The 18,430-nt window shown below is 37.8% G+C and overlaps 2 protein-coding genes across 6 annotated transcripts; one reads left to right on the plus strand and one right to left on the minus strand.

The window, feature by feature from the left end:
• LOC109727647 (pentatricopeptide repeat-containing protein At3g51320-like) lies at positions 1,895–7,445 on the plus strand. Of its 4 annotated transcripts, XM_020257811.1 has the most exons (6): positions 1,968–2,611; positions 3,195–5,465; positions 6,167–6,343; positions 6,426–6,508; positions 6,731–6,942; positions 7,082–7,445. In XM_020257811.1, exons 1-2 carry the CDS (start codon positions 2,107–2,109, stop codon positions 3,818–3,820), a joined length of 1,131 nt encoding a protein of 376 aa, XP_020113400.1. In that variant the 5' UTR covers positions 1,968–2,106; the 3' UTR covers positions 3,821–5,465; positions 6,167–6,343; positions 6,426–6,508; positions 6,731–6,942; positions 7,082–7,445. The 4 variants fall into 4 exon arrangements, with proteins under 4 accessions (XP_020113403.1, XP_020113400.1, XP_020113401.1 ...); XM_020257814.1 differs by lacking the exon at positions 6,426–6,508 and having other exon boundaries at positions 1,895–2,611; XM_020257812.1 differs by lacking the exon at positions 6,426–6,508 and having other exon boundaries at positions 3,195–4,203.
• On the minus strand, positions 5,305–10,211 carry LOC109727648 (bark storage protein A-like). 2 transcript variants are annotated; one of them, XM_020257815.1, is made up of 6 exons: positions 9,837–10,211; positions 7,804–7,871; positions 7,109–7,264; positions 6,725–6,916; positions 6,200–6,376; positions 5,305–5,487 (listed from the first exon to the last, which is right to left on the minus strand). In XM_020257815.1, the coding sequence occupies exons 1-6, from the start codon at positions 10,165–10,167 to the stop codon at positions 5,332–5,334; spliced, it is 1,080 nt and encodes a 359-aa protein (XP_020113404.1). In that variant the 5' UTR covers positions 10,168–10,211; the 3' UTR covers positions 5,305–5,331. The 2 variants fall into 2 exon arrangements, with proteins under 2 accessions (XP_020113404.1, XP_020113405.1); XM_020257816.1 differs by having other exon boundaries at positions 7,804–7,879; positions 9,837–9,904.

Here is an 18,430-nt window from a genome sequence, read left to right on the forward strand (position 1 = left end):
GGTATATTTTATACATTTTTACCTATTATTTATCTACACTATTTTGGAGTGTTTATACTTTATAACCCCAAAATCATTAATATTTTTATAATAATAATAAATATTATGAGCCAACCCACATGTGACTCTATAGTTTGAAAAGCCAATGAACACTAAACAATTAAGAGAATAATTATCATAATTTTAATGTATTGCTTTAGATGGTGATCACAAGAGATAATTGTGACTCTTTTATTTTTATTTTTAATTATTTTTATGTGAAAATTCAAGTATGTTAGGTGTGATGAGAAATTTACATTTTACTAGTTTTAGGGGTCCTAATTTTAGCATAATTTTACCAACTACTTGACCAATGGGGTCAGTGAATGACATGATGGAGAACCAATTTTGGGAACAAAAGAAAAAAAAGAAAAAGAAAAAGAAAAAGTCAAATGTTTAGATAACTACATTATGAGATAATTTTCTCTTTACTTATTATGTTGATTATTATTATTATACATGTTTAAATATGACTAGTTATGTGTAAGTTAATAATGTGACATGATTGAGAAAATCTTTTTGAGCACCTAATAAAAAGTTAAAAAAAAAAAAGAAAAATAGGTTCAAATTTTAAGACAACTACAAACTGAATAAAATTTTTCTTTACTTATTTATTTGAAAGTTATGCTCAAATTTAAACGATCTGAGACATCGTTTAAACTTGAATGTTTGTGTCTCATTTTTCTTAAATGTTTCCTCAAAAGCAACCTTGTTGCATTTTGAATTGGATCTAGGTATTAAAACTTTAAACTCAATGCATTTTAATTAACATCACTGTGATTTTGATAGTGAAATGTGATATTTCCTTCTTTTTTTTCTTTTTTTTTTTTTTTGTGCTTGAACATAGTGTGGCTAATGAACTTAAGATGAGCCAATTTGGGCCTCCAATAATTTAGGGCTCTAAAAATGTTTACAAGCCCTGGTATAATAGTAATGGACCATAAAATTCTAAAGTCTAAGCCCAATAAATTTGGCTTAAAACAAAAAAAAAATCCAATTTTACCTTAACGGGTTATCGGATCCTCCACTATTCTCTTGCTCGCTCTGAAGTTTCTCACTACCAAGAATTTAAGCGCCCAACAGCAAGGGCCGTATCGTGCCGTATCATACCAATAAGATATAAATTTCACAACTCAAAACCTTCAATTCTTTAAATTAAGGAAAAAACTGCAAATAGCATGTTTCGTACTTTTGTTATTTTAGTACGCTATGGTTTAAAGTGTTTAAATTTAGTACCCCGTGATTTTATTTTTCTCCTTTTATTATTCCATCCACTATTTTTTTTTTTTCGTTAAATCAATGACAAAGTTAAAATAAAATATACTAAATTGAATATTCAATAAATCTAAGTAGGATATTTGAAATTTTTTGTATATAATATAACAAAATATAAACGAAGAAGCTAATGAAAAGAAAAGAAAAAAAAACTATAAATACTAAATTGATACATTTTAAAGCTATGATTGATACATATATTTCTTTGTTATTCGTGTGTCAGCGAAATGTACCGTGCCGTGCCAACAATTTTTGGGCACCACCCGGTGCAACTAAACTTAAATCCGTGGTCAAAAGTTACTCGTCCGCGACGTGCTCCGGCGCCGCGTCCGCTCCGCCGCGGCGGTGCTCGAGGCCCACGCCCTCCTCCTCTCCTCCGGTCTCCTCCCCCTCGACCCCGTCGCCGCCGCGCTCCTCCTCCGCTCCGCCGCCGCGTTCTCCCCCCTCCCCTATCTCCTCCTCCTCCTCCGCCACCTCCCCGGAACCCTAATCCCCCCCTTCGCCCTCTCCCCCATCCTCCGCCGAGAAGCCCTGCGCCTGTAGCGCCACCGTGGCGCAGAGCATGTCGAAGTCCCGCTCCCCCTCCCCACCCCGCTCCCCCCTCTCCTCCTCCCCTCCGCCGTCGCCGCCGCCGCAGCCGTCGGAGACATCGCCGCCGGGGAGCAGCTCCACGCCCACGCCCTCCGCCGCGGCCTCGTCGCCGCGGCGCCGCGCGTCGCCAACGCGCTCCTCCACCTCTACGCCCGATGCGGCCGCCCCGCCCTCGCCTGCGCCCGCCGCCTGTTCGACGAAATGCCGCGCCGGGACCTCGTCTCCTTCCACTCCATGGTCGGCGCCTACTCCCTCGCCGGCGACCTCCCCGCCGCGCGCGCGCTCTTCGACTCGATGGAGCGCCGGAACGTCGTCTCCTGGAACGTCATGATCGGCGGGTACGTCAAGGCGAAGCTCCCCGAGCACGCTCTGGAGCTCTTCAGGGAGATGATGGGGGTGGGGAATTTGAGGGGGAGCGCGACGACGATGGTGAGCGTGGCGACTGCGTGCGCGAGGCTGGGGAGGCTAAACGGGGGCAGGGAGGTGCACGGGTTCTTCCTGCGGAACTTTGCAGAGGACAATTTGGTGTTTTGGACTGCGGTGGTGGACTTGTACGGGAAGTGCCGTAGGGCGGCGGTCGCGCAGAAGGTGTTCGATGGAATGCCGGAGAGGAATTTGGTGTGTTGGAACGCGATGATTGTGGGGCATTGTGTTTACGGGGATCCGGAGGACGGGCTCGCACTGTTTTGTGAGATGGTGGGGGGAGGTGGGCTTAGAATTTTCTTTCTTTTTCCTCACTTTGCTTTATTAGAAGAGTATAATGTGCACGCCATTCTTTAGTTGGTGTTCATCCCAAGCGAATCTGCTAGAGTTTTTGCAGTAGTGTTGTTTGAAGAAACCCTAATAGCTTGTTGGTTTGGTTGAAAACCTGCAAACATCTTTCCCTTGTTTATAGAAGCAAAAACTCCAATTTACTTTTGGGCTTAGAAGCTCATTTCAACTTCTCCTCATAGCCAAAATCTCAAAACTTTTTATTTGCCAAATATTTGGCTTTTGCTTTTTAAAGGAAGAAGTCGTTTATTTGGAGGTTCTACTTCTTTTATGGCAGGACGACTTTTTCTGTTTCTGTTTCACAGCCACAAGCTCTAGATATTTTGTTTGCCAAATGCTTGACTTCAGCTTTTCTATTGGAGAAGCTGTTTCAAAAGTTAGGCCAAAGACTTACTAGAGTAGTCATTAATTCGTTATCGTGTGAAACAAGAAACATCTAACGGTGTTTTTGACATGAACAAATTATGTTTGATTGCATGAATCCAACACTTACGCAAAGTTTACTGTTTTTCTTTCAGGCGATTGTTGTGATGATGGTACAGAAGAAGGTAATGCACGGAAAGAACGAAAACCAGTATTCTCGCCGGACGAAGTTACCTTCGTGGGAGTCCTTTGCGCTTGTGCCCGAGCCGGCCTCCTAGTCGAGGGTAAAAGATATTTCGAACAAATGACGGAACTATACAATCTTAAACCGATGTTCGCTCACTATTGGTGCATGGCCAATCTCTATGGAGCTCTAGGGCTTTTGCAAGAAGCTGAGGAAGTGTTAAAAAGCATGTCGGAGGAGACAAAAGCACTGGCATTGGGTGGCTTGCTCGGTTTATGCCGATTTAGAGGAGAGGTGGAGTTGGGCGAACGAATAGCCTTGAGGTTAATCGAATTGGAACCCAATAATGGTATGTACTATGCGTTGTTATGTAGCGTTTATGTCGCAGCAGGTAGATGGGATGAAGCTCAGAAGGTGAAGGCGATGATGAAGGAAAAAGCAGTGAGGTTTAGGCCTGGTCATAGGCTTACAAATTTGAATGAGATTGTTCACAAGTTTAAAGTTGGGGATAGGTCCCAAATGCATTCAAAGGAGATTTACATGATACTGGATGACTTAGCCACGAGGCTAAGGTTAAAAAGCACCGAAGATGGTTAAAAACAAAAGCATTGGGTAGTGGTTTCGATGTCCTAATTTGGGATCATAATGGTGGCACTTCAGAAGAGGTAACGTCGGGTTTTTGGAGAGTTGCCGATGCTCATCGATGAAGTGGGTTTTCGGTTTATTTATCAGTCGGAATGCTTTTCATAGCATGTGGTCAACATTGCTGATGACGAAAACTTGCGAAGAATTTTTTTGTAAATACAATTGATTACAAGATCTTCAGCTTCTAAATGTATCGAGTCAAGATTCTGAGATTCGCTGAAATCATGATGCTGAGGTGAAATCAAATTTTACTGAAGATTTCAGGAGAATCGTTTATGAGTTTGGCTGAAACATGAGCCATTTTCTTGCAGCGCCATTGATTTTTCTTACTGATGGTATCATCCTGCCCCAAAAAGCTGCTAAAATTAGGTTTTTCTTTGGGCTTATCTGACCAGAACTTCATATATATGACTGCAAGGCTTTCTCTTACAATTAGTATCATTCATTTTCTTAGTGATGAAGGGGCTAAATTGTAGAGGTATTTTCACCTTTGTTTAGCTTAAAGTAGAACACAGTGCATTACACTCGTGAAATAAAATTCTGATAGCTGTTTTTTTGATATCGCACTCATGGTTGGCAATAAAATTAACAATTTGGTGATTTTTTTTTTTCATGGTATTGAGCACATTTCCTCTGATCTCGATAACCACATTGTTGTTATGACTGTCAAAAGTAGCGGGTGACTCGGCAATTAGACTCAGTTGGTTTTCGCATTTTATTGTTCTGCCTTTATCTATTCTCTCTGTTTACATAAGCTCGAAGAGACGATCTTTTGCAAGTTCATTAGAAATTTATCTGGAATTCGAGCTCTACATGAAAGTTTCAGATCCTTTTTGCATTATTTTCTCTGTTATGGGTCATCTTAGTGGTCTCCTTTAATAACAATAACATCTACTGTAGGTGTGATTTTGAAATTTGCATAAAACTTAATTTTTATGAGGAAGCATCTTTCTGAAACTTAAAAAAAAGGAGTTAAAACAAAGTTCCTCATGTGTGCATAATTCAGCATGAGATATTTTCGAAGACGAAGCAAATTTGTTAAAGAAGTAGAAAACCCCTTAAATTAATATCATGGTTTTCTCTTTTGTCACCGCAAGAAATAAAAAACATTACCTTCTTAAAACTATTAGCTTTTCATCACTTCGCATGCGTGTGTGTGTGTAATAAGATAAAATTTTGGTTTCAATATTTCAGAAGAAAAGTGAAGATCTTACTATCTAAAGCTGATTCCTGCAACTAAACCAAAAATGCATACTTAGGTGAAGTGAAGCATAACAATTTTCACGAACAATTGGAGAGTTTTCTGACAATCCATCATCCTGGTTTAAGGTTTTACAATCCAAAATAAATCAAACAGTTTGAATTTCGATCATCAATTAAATGATCGAAAAAATAATTTATTGAAAAAAATAATGACACTAAAAATGTGTGGCATCTTTTACGTGGAAATGAAGGGCTGATCTCTACTTCCCAATTGCTGCTATAAACTCCACTGCTACTTTCAGTGCATTAGTAGAAGCTAAATCACTTAGAGCTGTGGATGACCAATTTGCATCTCCACCCGCCAAATCCGATACTCCGCGGAATACAGCAACAGGTACAGAAATAGACATAGCAGTCTGTATAATCAAAGTATTGTTAAGATTAGTTGTCAATTACATAGTTTTGTATGAAGTCTCTTAGTCAACAAGAGATTATCTTAAAAAGGGAACAACCAAAGCTAGTTTTTTGGGCATTGATTCACTCTTTATATTGACAAAATTTTGGTATCTGATTCATGAGTTATCGCTAGAAGAACATACGATTTTCAAGCATAGAAAATTTGAATTTTTTGCTTGTTTAGTGATTGACTTGTGCTTTTGGAGTAGAGAAGCTGTTCAAGAAGTCAGGCTAAACAAAACACGCACACACGCGCGCGCGCGCACACACAATTACGATGGCACATGTTCATGAAGAGTCTGTTTTGCTAAATTACAGATGAAAATTTAACATATTTAAGTTTCTCTACAATGTTTAATCTTAGTGAAAGGCGAAGAAGCTGAAAAATTCAATTACAGAGTTATTTTTCTTTTGCTCTTTTTCTATGATTTTGGGGGTTATCCCCATTTCACTTCGAAAATTAACCAAATAGTTGCTGCCAATAATTGGCAGAGAAGAAAAAGTCGATAAAATACTGAAGTTTAGTCGTAAATTGAGCACATTTCATGGATTGAATGCAATATACCATTGTATGTAGAAAGAGTAGAAAATGACTATGCCATGAAGTTGATGCCATTTAAAAATTTTTCATGGTTGTAGGGGGGTTATTGGGATTCAAGGTGTCTGATTTACCATAATCACAGCTGCACTCTCCTCATCCACCGTCGAGACTTCGAATTCCTTAAAAAGGAACTCTCTATATGCCGCGTTGTCTACAAACACATCGGCAGTCGATGCTTTGAGCCCGAAGACTACTTTCGGGGCCTCCGGCAAGCAGTAAGTTTTGTTAACACATCTTTCCAGTTGCACCTTCAATAACGAAAACCTTATTAGCTCAGGAATATCTAGATTCTTCTAGTTTTGTAGATCAAGGCCGACGAAATGGATCCTCAGTTTGGGTGGTCAAAAAATGACTTTCGATTGTTAAATCTTTCTCAAAAGGTTTGAAAAATTTTCAACTCATTAAATAATTGTCCAAATTTTCAGTTTAATGTGCTCATCAGAACACAGTTTAGTTCTCTTTGGCATATAAAAAGTAGTTGAAGCTACAAAGTAATTGTCGCCATCTAGACTAAAAACAAAATCAGCACTGAGAGTTATTCTGATGTTAAGATTAGTAAGGAAATGTTGATCTGAAATATCTGATCTGTTTCGTACCTTAAGCTGTTCTGCGACTCGAAACCATGCTGCATTCACTTCTAGCCAGAATACTTCCTCCATTGGCTTGCCAACTGAGTAGAACTCCTCAGTCTTGAACTCCACTGAAGATAACAAGTTCGTCCCCTCCGTCGGTACATTGTATTCTCCAAACATCAGATCCCGAGATGGCTCACTTGTCGACCCAAATTTCTAAACCGAGAGAACAGAACAAAGATGTACGGATTTTAACACACTCTCGAAAATGAAATTCAGGAGAACAAAATTCTGATGTTGTTGCAAGTGCTCTTTCAAAATTGCTACTGGTAATCTCATAAATGTGTTTCTAACATCTCTGTGGAATCAAAACTTTTGCAGAAACATTAAATGGAAGAGGGGCGTTACCGTCCATTCCCAAGATCCGGTGTACGCGACAAACTTCGGGACGCTGACATCGCCGCAGGACAATGAATCGTTCGCGCTTCCGGCCGTCCCGTAGTGCACGATTCCTCTGATGTTAAAAACATCCAGAAGAATCTGTACTGTGATCCCTGCATTCAACTGGAATATCACGAACAGGAAAAAGGTAATTTCAGTGCTCTTATTACAATTTTACACGTAGAACAAAAGAACTCGCAACATGTAAGTAGCTAAATAATGTATCTACCTATGTGTAATGCTATTAATTATGTCAAATTATAACTGAAGTGACTCAAAAAATAAAGGTTACAAATTGGGTTAATTATAAATTTGATATCATAATAAGCTCTGTTCACTTGAGACATGTAAATCATATGGAACAAAAAAAAGAGAAATTGTATAGCATCTAGTTTTACTTGACAAAGTGAACTTTAGTTTCAGATAATTCATTCAACAATGTAAGATCCCAAATTCCATAACATGTAATACATTAAATTTATGTACTTTTAGTGATCAAAGAGCTTTTATGTTACTTCTTTACTGATAATCATAACAAAACAAGTAATTGCACTAAAACTTCATCTAATTCTTGGAAGAATAACGTTGTAGTGTTTTCGCAGAAATGGAAAAAAAAAAAAAGATTCGATAAATGCGAAGAACTCGTAGCAGAAAACAAATACCCTTCGTTGTCCCGACATTACGTAGATGACATCGACATCTTGAATTGTTCCGATATGAAATCGTCGTCCTGAACCCCTACAAATTTCGATTTCGTAAAAGATGTTGGCACCATTATAAGCACAAAAAAAAGAAAAGTTGAAGAGCTTAACTACAATGCAACAATTAGACATGCTATGATAAGGAGCAAAATTTCTACAAAAATATTCTATCAATTACATATGTTACATGTATATATATATATATAGAGAGAGAGAGAGAGAGAGAGAGAGAGAGAGAGAGAGAGAGAGATAGAGTTGAGCTCCTGTAAAAGTAAGGAAGCATTTGTGCTTATGACTTTTTGATCGTCAGATCGCCTCAATATCCGTGCAGTATTATTAACGGTGTATTCCATTAAATTTTCTTTACTAGTATTATATGAATTTTTAACCAATTTGATGGCTAAAAAATTATAAGTACGTTGATCTCCTATGTTTTAAAAGCACATGAGCTCAACTCTCTCTCTCTCTCTCTATGTTCTTTGCACTTTGGGCTTGATTACAATTTAATACAGTGAAGCTGAAAGTGAGTTTTGCTTTTTACACTGTACCAACTCTTTTTGTATTCTTTTTGTTATTTTTACCAAACAATCCTTGCACTTTGGAAAAATTGAGAGAAGCATTAGCATGAAGGGGTCAGTAGGGATGCAAACCGATCCGGGTTTGGTGGAGCTCCCGCCCCGATCCGCCCCGACGGGGCCAGTAAATGGGAGAAAATAAACGGATTCGGGGCAGGAAATAAGGTAAATTTTATGATCCGAGATGGATTTGGGGTGAGAAATTTTGACCCGCTCCAAATCCGCCCCGCCATGATCCGCCCCGAAAATTATTTATATTTTAAAAAATATTCCTAAAAAATAATATATTTATAAAAAAGTTAAAATACAAATAAGTTAGTACTATCATTTTTAATGTATTTGAAATTTTTGAATTTTGTTTTGAATGTAATTGATATTTTTATTTTTAATAATTAATATTGTTAAATTAATATATATAATATTATTAAAATTATTATTATATTTTACAAAATATTAATAATATTATAATTTTATAAAAAATATTAGTTGGGGCGAATTTTCGGGGTGCCGGCGGAGCGGTTACAAGGCGGGGCGGATTACGGATGTATTTTTTAACCGCGTCACGGATTCTGGGCGAGGCGGGCGAGATTTTTCGCTAGATGCGGGGCCGGAGGCGGGGTAGGGCTCCCGCCCCGACATCCGCCCCGTTTCCATCCCTAGTGGTCAGCGCGGTAAAGAGTAAAGCTAGAATACTTTTAGAAATAAATGAGACCGTTTACTTCTGTCTTTTCTGGTGATTGAACATCTGAATCGACGAATGACACCGTTAAGCATGAAGTTTAGGCGCTATGAATTTTTAATGGGCAACATATAGTGAATTTGAGGTCATTTTATCATTTTGTGAATGTTATAGTAATATCATAAAACTTGGTTTCTATAAAGTTCAAATTGCTTATATCGTGTTTAACAATTCTGATCATCAATTTTGATATTTCGATATTGAAAATGACCTGCATTGTAACTTTAGTCAAAATATGTGTACGTGTTTAAAAATTTATTATAGTTTGTGGGTATTTGAGTATAATTTATCTCATTGCCGGTAAAAGAGTATTCAAATCGACTATTGATGTTCTTAAACATGATTTGGTACGGTAATACGCTAACTTTTTGAGAGTCGAACTTTTTTTTTTTTCTTTTTTTTTTTCTTCAATACTATTTTACGCAGAAGAAAAATTATAAAAATTTGCACGATTTTTAAAGCAACTCATGTCTCACTTATTAACGTTGTTAATTTTTAGTTCAAAATTTTCATCATTGAAAAAATAAATTTTATATTAAAAAAAAATGTCTTTTTCGGTTCCAAAATGAACGGTCCGGTACGGTCGAACCAAACCATCCGGTTCAGTCTGTGGGTGAAACTGTTTCAGCGAGTCAACGAGAGATTGAACGGTGTGGATCTCTCGTCGGGAACGAACGTACCGTAGAGATCGACGGAGGGGATGAGAGAGGAGGGGACGAAGGCGCCGGAGGATCGGACGGCGGCGGCCTCGGCGGGGTACGCCATCACGAGCGCGATGAACGGCCCTCGTTCGCCGTTGACCCGGTCAACGGCGGAGCGGAGCGGGTGCGTCCACGGTAGACACGCGGAGCACCGGAAGAGGAGGAGGAGGAGGGGGGTGAGGGGGAGAGATCGTAGCCGTTGGATCCGGAGGGGTTGGGTGGATCGGACGGCCATGATTAAGAGAGAGAGAGTGTGCGTGTGAGAGAGGGAGTGAGAGATGTGAGTCGATTGTTTTGGATTTGTGTTCATCGATGTTGCTTTAATATCTGTGCACCCTACATGATGAACGGTGGATGTAGGTATCTTACGGATCCTCGTTATATATATATATATATATATATATATATATATATATATATATATATATATATATATATAGATATAGACCTTTTGTACTCATAACTTTTCGGCGTTCAGATGAAAAAATGTGCGATTGGGATGAGAGTGGTTACGGGTTAGGTTGATAATGGACCCCTAAGGTTGAGTGGGTGGTTAGTTGAATAGTAAATCTAACGGATGAAAATAATTAAAGAATAGATTAAACGGTAAAAAATTTATGATTACAAAGACTATACTCATAAAAGTATAGTAACCGAACTTATATATATATATATATATAATCATCCACGAGGATCACGTAGCCGTAAGATACCTACATCCACCGTTCATCATGTAGGGTACACAGATATTAAAGCAACATCGATGATATATATATTATATATATATATATATATATATATATTATTATATATATATATATATATAACGAGGATCCGTAAGATACCTACATCACCGTTCATCATGTAGGGTGCACAGATATTAAAGCAACATCGATGAACACAAATCCAAAACAATCGACTCAATCTTCTCACTCCCTCTCTCACACGCACACTCTCTCTCTCTTAATCATGGGCGTCCATCCACCAAACCCTCCGGATTCCAACGGCTACGTATCTTCCCCTCACCCCCTCCTCCTCCTCCTCTTCGGTGCTCCCGTGTCTACCGTGGACGCACCCGCTCCGCTCCGCGTTTGACCGGTCACGTCACGGCGAACGAGGGCCGTTCATCGCGCTCGTGATGGCGTACCCCGCGAGGCCGCCGCCGTCCGATCCTCCGCGGCCTTCGTCCCTCCTCTCTCATCCCTCCGTCGATCTCTACGGTACGTTCGTTCCGACGAGAGATCCACACCGTTCAATCTCTCGTTGACTCGCTGAAACAGTTTCACCACAGACTGAACGTGATGGTTTGGTTCGACCGTACGGACCGTTCATTTTGGAATCCGAAAAAGACATTTTTTTTTAATATAAAATTTATTTTTTCAATGATGAAAATTTTGAACTAAAAATTAACAACGTTAATAAGTGAGACATGAGTTGCTTTAAAATCGTGCAAATTTTTATAATTTTTCTCTGCGTAAATAGTATTGAGAGAAAAAAAAAAGAAAAAAAAAAAGTTCGACTCTCTCAAAAAGTTAGCGTATACCGTACCAAATCATGTTTAAGAACATCAATAGTCGATTTGATACTCTTTTACCGGCAATGAGATAAATTATATCAAATACCCACAAACTATAATAAATTTTTAAACACGTACACATATTTTGACTAAAGTTACAATGCAGGTTCATTTTAATATCGAAATATCAAAATTGATGATCAGAATTGTTAAACACGATATAAGCATTTGAACTTTATAGAAACCAAGTTTTATGATATTACTTAACATTCACAAAATGATAAAATGACCTCAAATTCACTATATGTTGCCATTTAAAATTCATAGCGCCTAAACTTCATGTCTTAGACGGTGTCATTCGTCGATTCAGATGTTCAATCACCAGAAAAGACAGAAGATAAACCGTCTCATTTTATTTCTAAAAGTATTCTAGCTTTACTCTTTACCGCGCTTGACCACTAGGGATGGAAACGGCGGGATGTCGGGGCGGGAGCCCACCCCGCCTCCGCCCCGATTGGAAAAATCTTCGCCCGCCTCGCCCAGAATCCGTGACGCGGTTAAAAAATACATCCCGTAATCCGCCCCGCCTTGTAAGCCGCTCCCGCCGGCACCCCGCAAATTCGCCCCCAACTAATATTTTTTATAAAATTATAATATTATTAATATTTTGTAAAATATAAATAATAATTTTAATAATATTATATATATTAATTTAACAATATTAATTATTAAAAATAAAAATATCAATTACATTCAAAACAAAATTCAAAAATTTCAAATACATTAAAAATGATAGTACTAACTTATTTGTATTTTAACTTTTTTATAAATATATTATTTTTAGGAATATTTTTTAAAATATAAATAATTTTCGGGGCGGATCATGGCGGGGCGGATTTGGAGCGGCGAGTCAAAATTTCTCACCCCAAATCATCTCGGGATCATAAAATTTACCTATATTTCCTGCCCCGAATCCGTTTATTTTTCTCCATTTACTGGCCCCGTCGGGGCGGATCGAGGGCGGGAGTCCACCAAACCCGGATCGGTTTGCCATCCCTACTGACCCCTTCATGCTAATCTTCTCTCAATTTTTCCAAAGTGCAAGGATTGTTTGGGTTAAAAATAAAAAAGAATAAAAAGAGTTGTCGTACGTTAAAAAGCAAACTCACTTTTCAGCTTCACTGTATTAAATTGTAATCAAGCCCAAAGTGCAAAGAAACTAAGAGAGAGAGAGAGAGAGTTGAGCTCATGTGCTTTAAAACATAGGGAGATCAACGTACTTATAATTTTTTAGCCATCAAATTGGTTAAAAATTCATATAATACTAGTAAAGAAATTTAATGGAATACACCGTTAATAATACTGCACGATATTGAGGCGATCTGACGATCAAAAAGTCATAAGCACAAATGCTTCCTTACTTTTACAGGAGCTCAACTCTATCTCTCTCTCTCTCTTCTCTCTCTCTCTTCTCTCTCTCTCTCTCTATAATATATATGTATATACATGTAACATATGTAATGAGTAGAATATTTTGTTGAAATTTTGCTCCTTATCATAGCATGTTAATTGTTGTTGTAGTTAGCTCTTCAACTTTTCTTTTTTTTTGTCTTATAATGGTGCCAACATCATTTACGAGAATCGATTTGTAGGTTCAGGACGCGATTCGTTTATATCGGAACAATTCAAGATGTCGATGTCATCTACGTTAATGTCTGGACAACGAAGGGTATATTGTTTCTGCTACGAGTTCTTCGCATTTATCGAATCTTTTTTTTTTTTTCCATTTCTGCAGAAAACACTACAACGACGTTATTCTTCCAAGAATTAGTGAAGTTTTTAGTGCAATTACTTGTTTTGTTTATGATTATCAGTAAAAGAAGTAAACATAAAGCCTCTTTATCACTAAAAGTACATAAATTTAATGTATTACATGTTATGGAATTTGGGATCTTACATTGTTGAATATTATCTGAAACTAAAGTTCATTTTGTCAAGTAAAACTAGATGTCTATCAATTCTCTTTTTTTTGTTCCATATGATTTACATGTCTCAAGTGAAACAGAGCTTTTTGATATTCAAATTTATAATTAACCCAATTTGTAACCTTTTTTTTTTTGAGTTCACTTCCAGTTATAATTTACATAATTAATAGCATTACACATAGAGTAGATACATTATTTAGCTAACTTACATGTTGCGAGTTCTTTTGTTCTACGTGTAAATTTGTAATAAGAGCACTGAAATTACCTTTTTCCTGTTCGTGATATTCAAGTTGAATGCAGGGGATCACAGTACAGATTCTTCTGGATGTTTTAACATCAGAGGGAATCGTGCACTACGGGAGGCCGGAAGCACTGCGAACGATTCATTGTCCTGCTGGCGGATGTCAGCGTCCCGAAGTTTGTCGCGTAACACCGATCTTGGAATGGACAGTAACGCCCCTCTTCCATTTAAGTTTCTGCCAAAAGGTTTTGATTCCACAGAGATGTTTAGAAACACATTTATTGAGATTACCAGTAGCAATTTTGAAAGAGCACTTGCAACACATCAGAATTTTGTTCTCCTGAATTTCATTTTCGAGAGTGTGTTAAAATCCGTACATCTTTGTTCTGTTCTCTCGGTTTAGAATTTGGGATCGCAAGTGAGCCATCTCGGGATCTGATGTTTGGAGAATACAATGTACCGACGGAGGGGACGAACTTGTTTCTTCAGGTGGAGTTCAAGACTGAGGAGTTCTATCTCAGTTGGCAAGCCAATGGAGGAAGTATTCTGGCTAGAAGTGAATGCAGCATGGTTTCGAGTCGCAGCAACAGCTTAAGGTCGCAAACAGATCAGATATTTTCAGAATCAACATTTCTTACTAATCTTAACATCGAATACTCTCAGTGCTGTGATTTTTGTTTTAGTCTAGATGCGACAATTACTTTGTAGCTTCAACTACTTTTTTATGCCAAAGAGAACTAAAACTGTGTTCTGATGAGCACACATAAAACTAAAATTTGGACAATTATTTAATGTAGTTTGAAAATTTTCAACCTTTTGAGAAAGATTTAAACATCGAAAGTTCATTTTTTGACCACCCAAACTGAGGTATCCATTCGTCGGCCTTGATTCTACAAAACTAGAAGAATCTAGATATTCCTGAGCTAATAAGGTTTTCGTTATTGAAGGTGCAAACATGAAAGATGTGTAACAACACTTACTGCTTGCCGGGAGCGCCCGAAAGTAGTTCTTCGGGCTCAAAGCATCGACTGCCGATGTGTTGTAGACAACGCGGCATTTATAGAGAGTTCCTTTTTAAGGAATTCGAAGTCTTCGACGTGTGGATGAGGAGAGTGCAGCTGTGATTATGGTAAATCAGAACCTTTGAATCCAATAACCCCCTACAACCATGAAAATTTTTTAAATGCGACTCAAACTTCATGGCATAGTCATTTTCTACTCTTTCTACATTACAATGGTTATTGCATTCAATCCATGAATGTGCTCAATTTACACTAAACTTCAGTATTTTATCGACTTTTCTTCTCTGCAATTATTTGCAGCAACTATTGGTTAATTTCGAAGTGAAATGGGGATAACCCCCAAAATCATAGGAAAAAGAGCAAAAGAAAAATAACTCTGTAATTGAATTTTTCAGCTTCTTCGCCTTTCACTAAGATTAAACATTGTAGAGAAACTTAAATAGTTAAATTTTCTCTGTAATTTAGCAAAACGAGACTCTTCATGAACATGTGCCATCGTAATTGTATGTGTGCGCGCTGCTGCGCTGTGTGTCCTGTCGGCTGTTTTGTTTAGCCTGACTTCTTGAACAGCTTCTCTTACTCCAAAAGCACAAGTCAATCATAAACAAGCAAAAAATTCAAATTTTCTATGCTTGAAAATCGTATGTTCTTCTAGCGATAACTCATGAATCAGATACCAAAATTTTGTCAATATAAAGAGTGAATCAATGTCCCAAAAAACTAGCTTTGGTTGTTCCCTTTTTAAGATATCTCTTGTTGACTAAGAGACTTCATAACACTATGTAATTGACAACTAATCTTAACAATACTTTGATTAATAAGACTGCTATGTCTATTTCTGTACCTGTTGCTGTATTCCGCGAGTATCGGACTTTGCGCGGGTGGAGATGCAAATTGTCATCCACAGCTCTAAGTGATTTAGCTTCTACTAATGCACTGAAAGTAGCAGTGGAGTTTATAGCAGCAATTGGGAAGTAGAGATTCAGCCCTTCATTTCACGTAAAAGATGCCACACATTTTTAGTGTCATTATTTTTTTCAATAAATTATTTTTTCGATCATTTAATTGATGATCGAAATTCAAACTGTTTGTTTATTATTGGATTGTAAAACTTAAACCAGGATGATGGATTGTCAAAACTCTCCAATTGTTCGTGAAAATTGTTATGCTTCACTTCACCTAAGTATGCATTTTTGGCTTTTAGTTGCAGGAATCAGCTTTAGTATGTAAGATCTTCACTTTTTCTTCTGAAATATTGAAACCAAAATTTTACTTATTACCACACACCGCATGCGAAGTGATGAAAAGCTAATAGTTTTAAGAAGGTATGTTTTTTATTTTCTGCGGTGACAAAAGAGAAAACCATGATATTAATTTAAGGGGTTTTCTACTTCTTTAACAAATTTGGCTTCGTTCTTCGAAAATATCTCATGCTGAATTATGCACACATGAGGAACTTTGTTTTAACTCCTTTTTTTTAAGTTCAGAAAGTGCTTCCTCATAAAAATTAAGTTTTATGCAAATTCAAAATCACACCTACAGTAGTATGTTAATTGTTATTTAAGGAGACCACTAAGATGACCCATAACAGAGAAAATAATGCAAAAAGGATCTGAAACTTTCATGTAAGAGCTCGAATTCCAGATAAATTTTCTACATGAACTTGCAAAAGATCGTTCTCTTCGGAGCTTATGTAAACAGAGAGAATAGATAAAGGCAGAACAATAAAATGCGAAAACAACTGAGTCTAATTTCCGAGTCACCGGCCTACTTTTGACAGTCATAACAACAATGTGGTTATCGAGATCAGAGGAAATGTGCGTCAATACCATGAAAAAAAAAATCACCAAATTGTTTAATTTATTGCAACCATGGTGCGATATCAAAAAACAGCTATCAGAAATTTATTTCACGAGATTAAATGCACATGTGTTCTACTTTAAGCTAAACAAAGGTGAAAAATACACTCTACAATTTAGCCCCTTACATCCTAAGAAATGAAATGATACTAATTGTAAGAGAAAGCCTTGCAGTACATATATATAGAAGTTCGGTCAGATAAAGCCCCAAGCAAAACCTAATTTTTAGCAGCTTTTTGGGGCAGGATGATACCATCAGTAAGAAAAAATCATGGCGCTGCAAGAAAATGGCTCACTGTTTCAGCCAACTATAAAACGATTCTCCTGAAATCTTCAGTAAAATTTGATTTCACTCAGCATCATTTCAGCGAATTTCAGATATCTTGACTCAGTACATTTAGAAGCTGAAGAAATCTTGTAATACATATTTACAAAAATTCTTCGCAAGTTTCGTCATCCAGCAATGTTGACCACATGCTATGAAAAGCATTCCGACTGATAATAAACCGTGAAACACCACTTCACTCGTATGACATACCATCTCCAAAAACCCGACGTTACTCTCTTCTGAAGTGCCACCATTATTATGATCCCAAAAATTAGGACATCGAACCACATACCAATGCTGATTTGTTTTGTAACCATCTCGGTGTTTTTTAACCTTAGCCTCAGTGCTAAGTCATCCAGGATGATGGTAATCTCCTTTGAATGATTTGGGACCTATCCCAACTTTAAACTTTGTGAACAATCCATTCAAACTGTAAGCTATGACCATCCAGCCTAAACTCTACTGCTCCTTTCATTCGCCTTCACTCTTGAGCTTGCATACCCATCTACCTTGCTTGACTACGTCATAACAACGCATAGTACATACTTTTTAGGCATCATTTGTATCATTCGATTAACCTCAAGCTATTCGTATGCACTCCCTTTCTAAAATCGGCATAACCGAGCACCACCTTAATGCCACTGCTTTTGCTCTCCGACATGCTTTTTAACATTACCTACAGCTTCTTCCGCAAAACCTACGACCATAGAGATTGGCCACTGACCACATAGGACGAACATCGGTTTAAGATTGTATAGTTCCGTTCATTGGTCGAATATCTTTTACCCTCAGGCAACTAGGAGAGCCGGCTCGGGCCAGCAACGCAAAGCGACTCCCACGAAGGTACTTCGTCGGCGAGGAATACTGGTTTCGTCTTTCCAGCTGCATTAACTTACTTCTGTACATCATCCACAACAAATCGTCCTGAAAGAAAACAGTAAACTTGTGATAGTTTGGATTCGAATGCCAATCTAAACATAATTTGTTCATTGTCAGAAAACAACCGTTAATGTTTCTTGTTTACACACGATAAACGATATAATGACTACTTAGTACTAGGTTTTTGGCCTAACTTTTCTGAAACAGATTCTCCAATAGCAAAACTTGAAGTCAGCAATTTGGCAAACAAATTCTAGGAGCTTGATGGCGCTGTGAAGCAGCAAACAAAAAAGTCGTCCTCCATCAAAAGAAGAGAACCTACAAATAAACGACTTCTTCCTTTTAAAAACGCACAAAGCAAATATTTGGCAATCAAAAAAGGTCTTTGAGTATTTGGCTATGAGGAACAGATTGGAAATGAGTCTCTAAGTCCCCAAAGTAAATGGCAGTTTTGCTTCTATAAACAAGCGGAAGATGTTTGAGGTCTTCTCAACCAAACAACAAGTATTAGGTTCTTCAAAACACTAGCAATCTGCAGATTCCGCTTTCAGGAACAACCACCTAAGAATTGTAGCGTACATTGACTCTTAATAAAGTTCGTGAGAAAAAGGAAAGAAAATTTTTTAACCAGTCCCCACATCCTCCACCAAAAACAGTGCGAGCGCCGACTCCTCGGATCCCCGTAAAACAATGCCCACAATCATCGCGTTCCAACACCTCCCACAAATTTCTCTCTTCCGTTT

The sequence above is a fragment of the Ananas comosus genome, linkage group 22, assembly GCF_001540865.1.
Source record: "Ananas comosus cultivar F153 linkage group 22, ASM154086v1, whole genome shotgun sequence".
In the NCBI taxonomy this organism is placed as follows: Eukaryota; Viridiplantae; Streptophyta; class Magnoliopsida; order Poales; family Bromeliaceae; genus Ananas; species Ananas comosus.

What these genes read in the sequence shown, in the direction of transcription:
- LOC109727648 (XM_020257815.1), bottom strand. Translation starts at nt 10,167, where the DNA reads ATGAACACAAATCCAAAACAATCGACTCACATCTCTCACTCCCTCTCT. An exon ending in CCGGATCTTGGGAATGGACG is followed by an intron (nt 6,917 to 7,108) that starts GTAACGCCCCTC and finishes CTCTCGGTTTAG; the next exon opens with AAATTTGGGTCGACAAGTGA. An exon ending in AGAGTGCAGCTGTGATTATG is followed by an intron (nt 5,488 to 6,199) that starts GTAAATCAGACA and finishes TTGATTATACAG; the next exon opens with ACTGCTATGTCTATTTCTGT.
- LOC109727647 (XM_020257814.1), top strand. Translation starts at nt 2,107, where the DNA reads ATGCCGCGCCGGGACCTCGTCTCCTTCCACTCCATGGTCGGCGCCTAC. An exon ending in TTGTGAGATGGTGGGGGGAG is followed by an intron (nt 2,612 to 3,194) that starts GTGGGCTTAGAA and finishes TTTTTCTTTCAG; the next exon opens with GCGATTGTTGTGATGATGGT.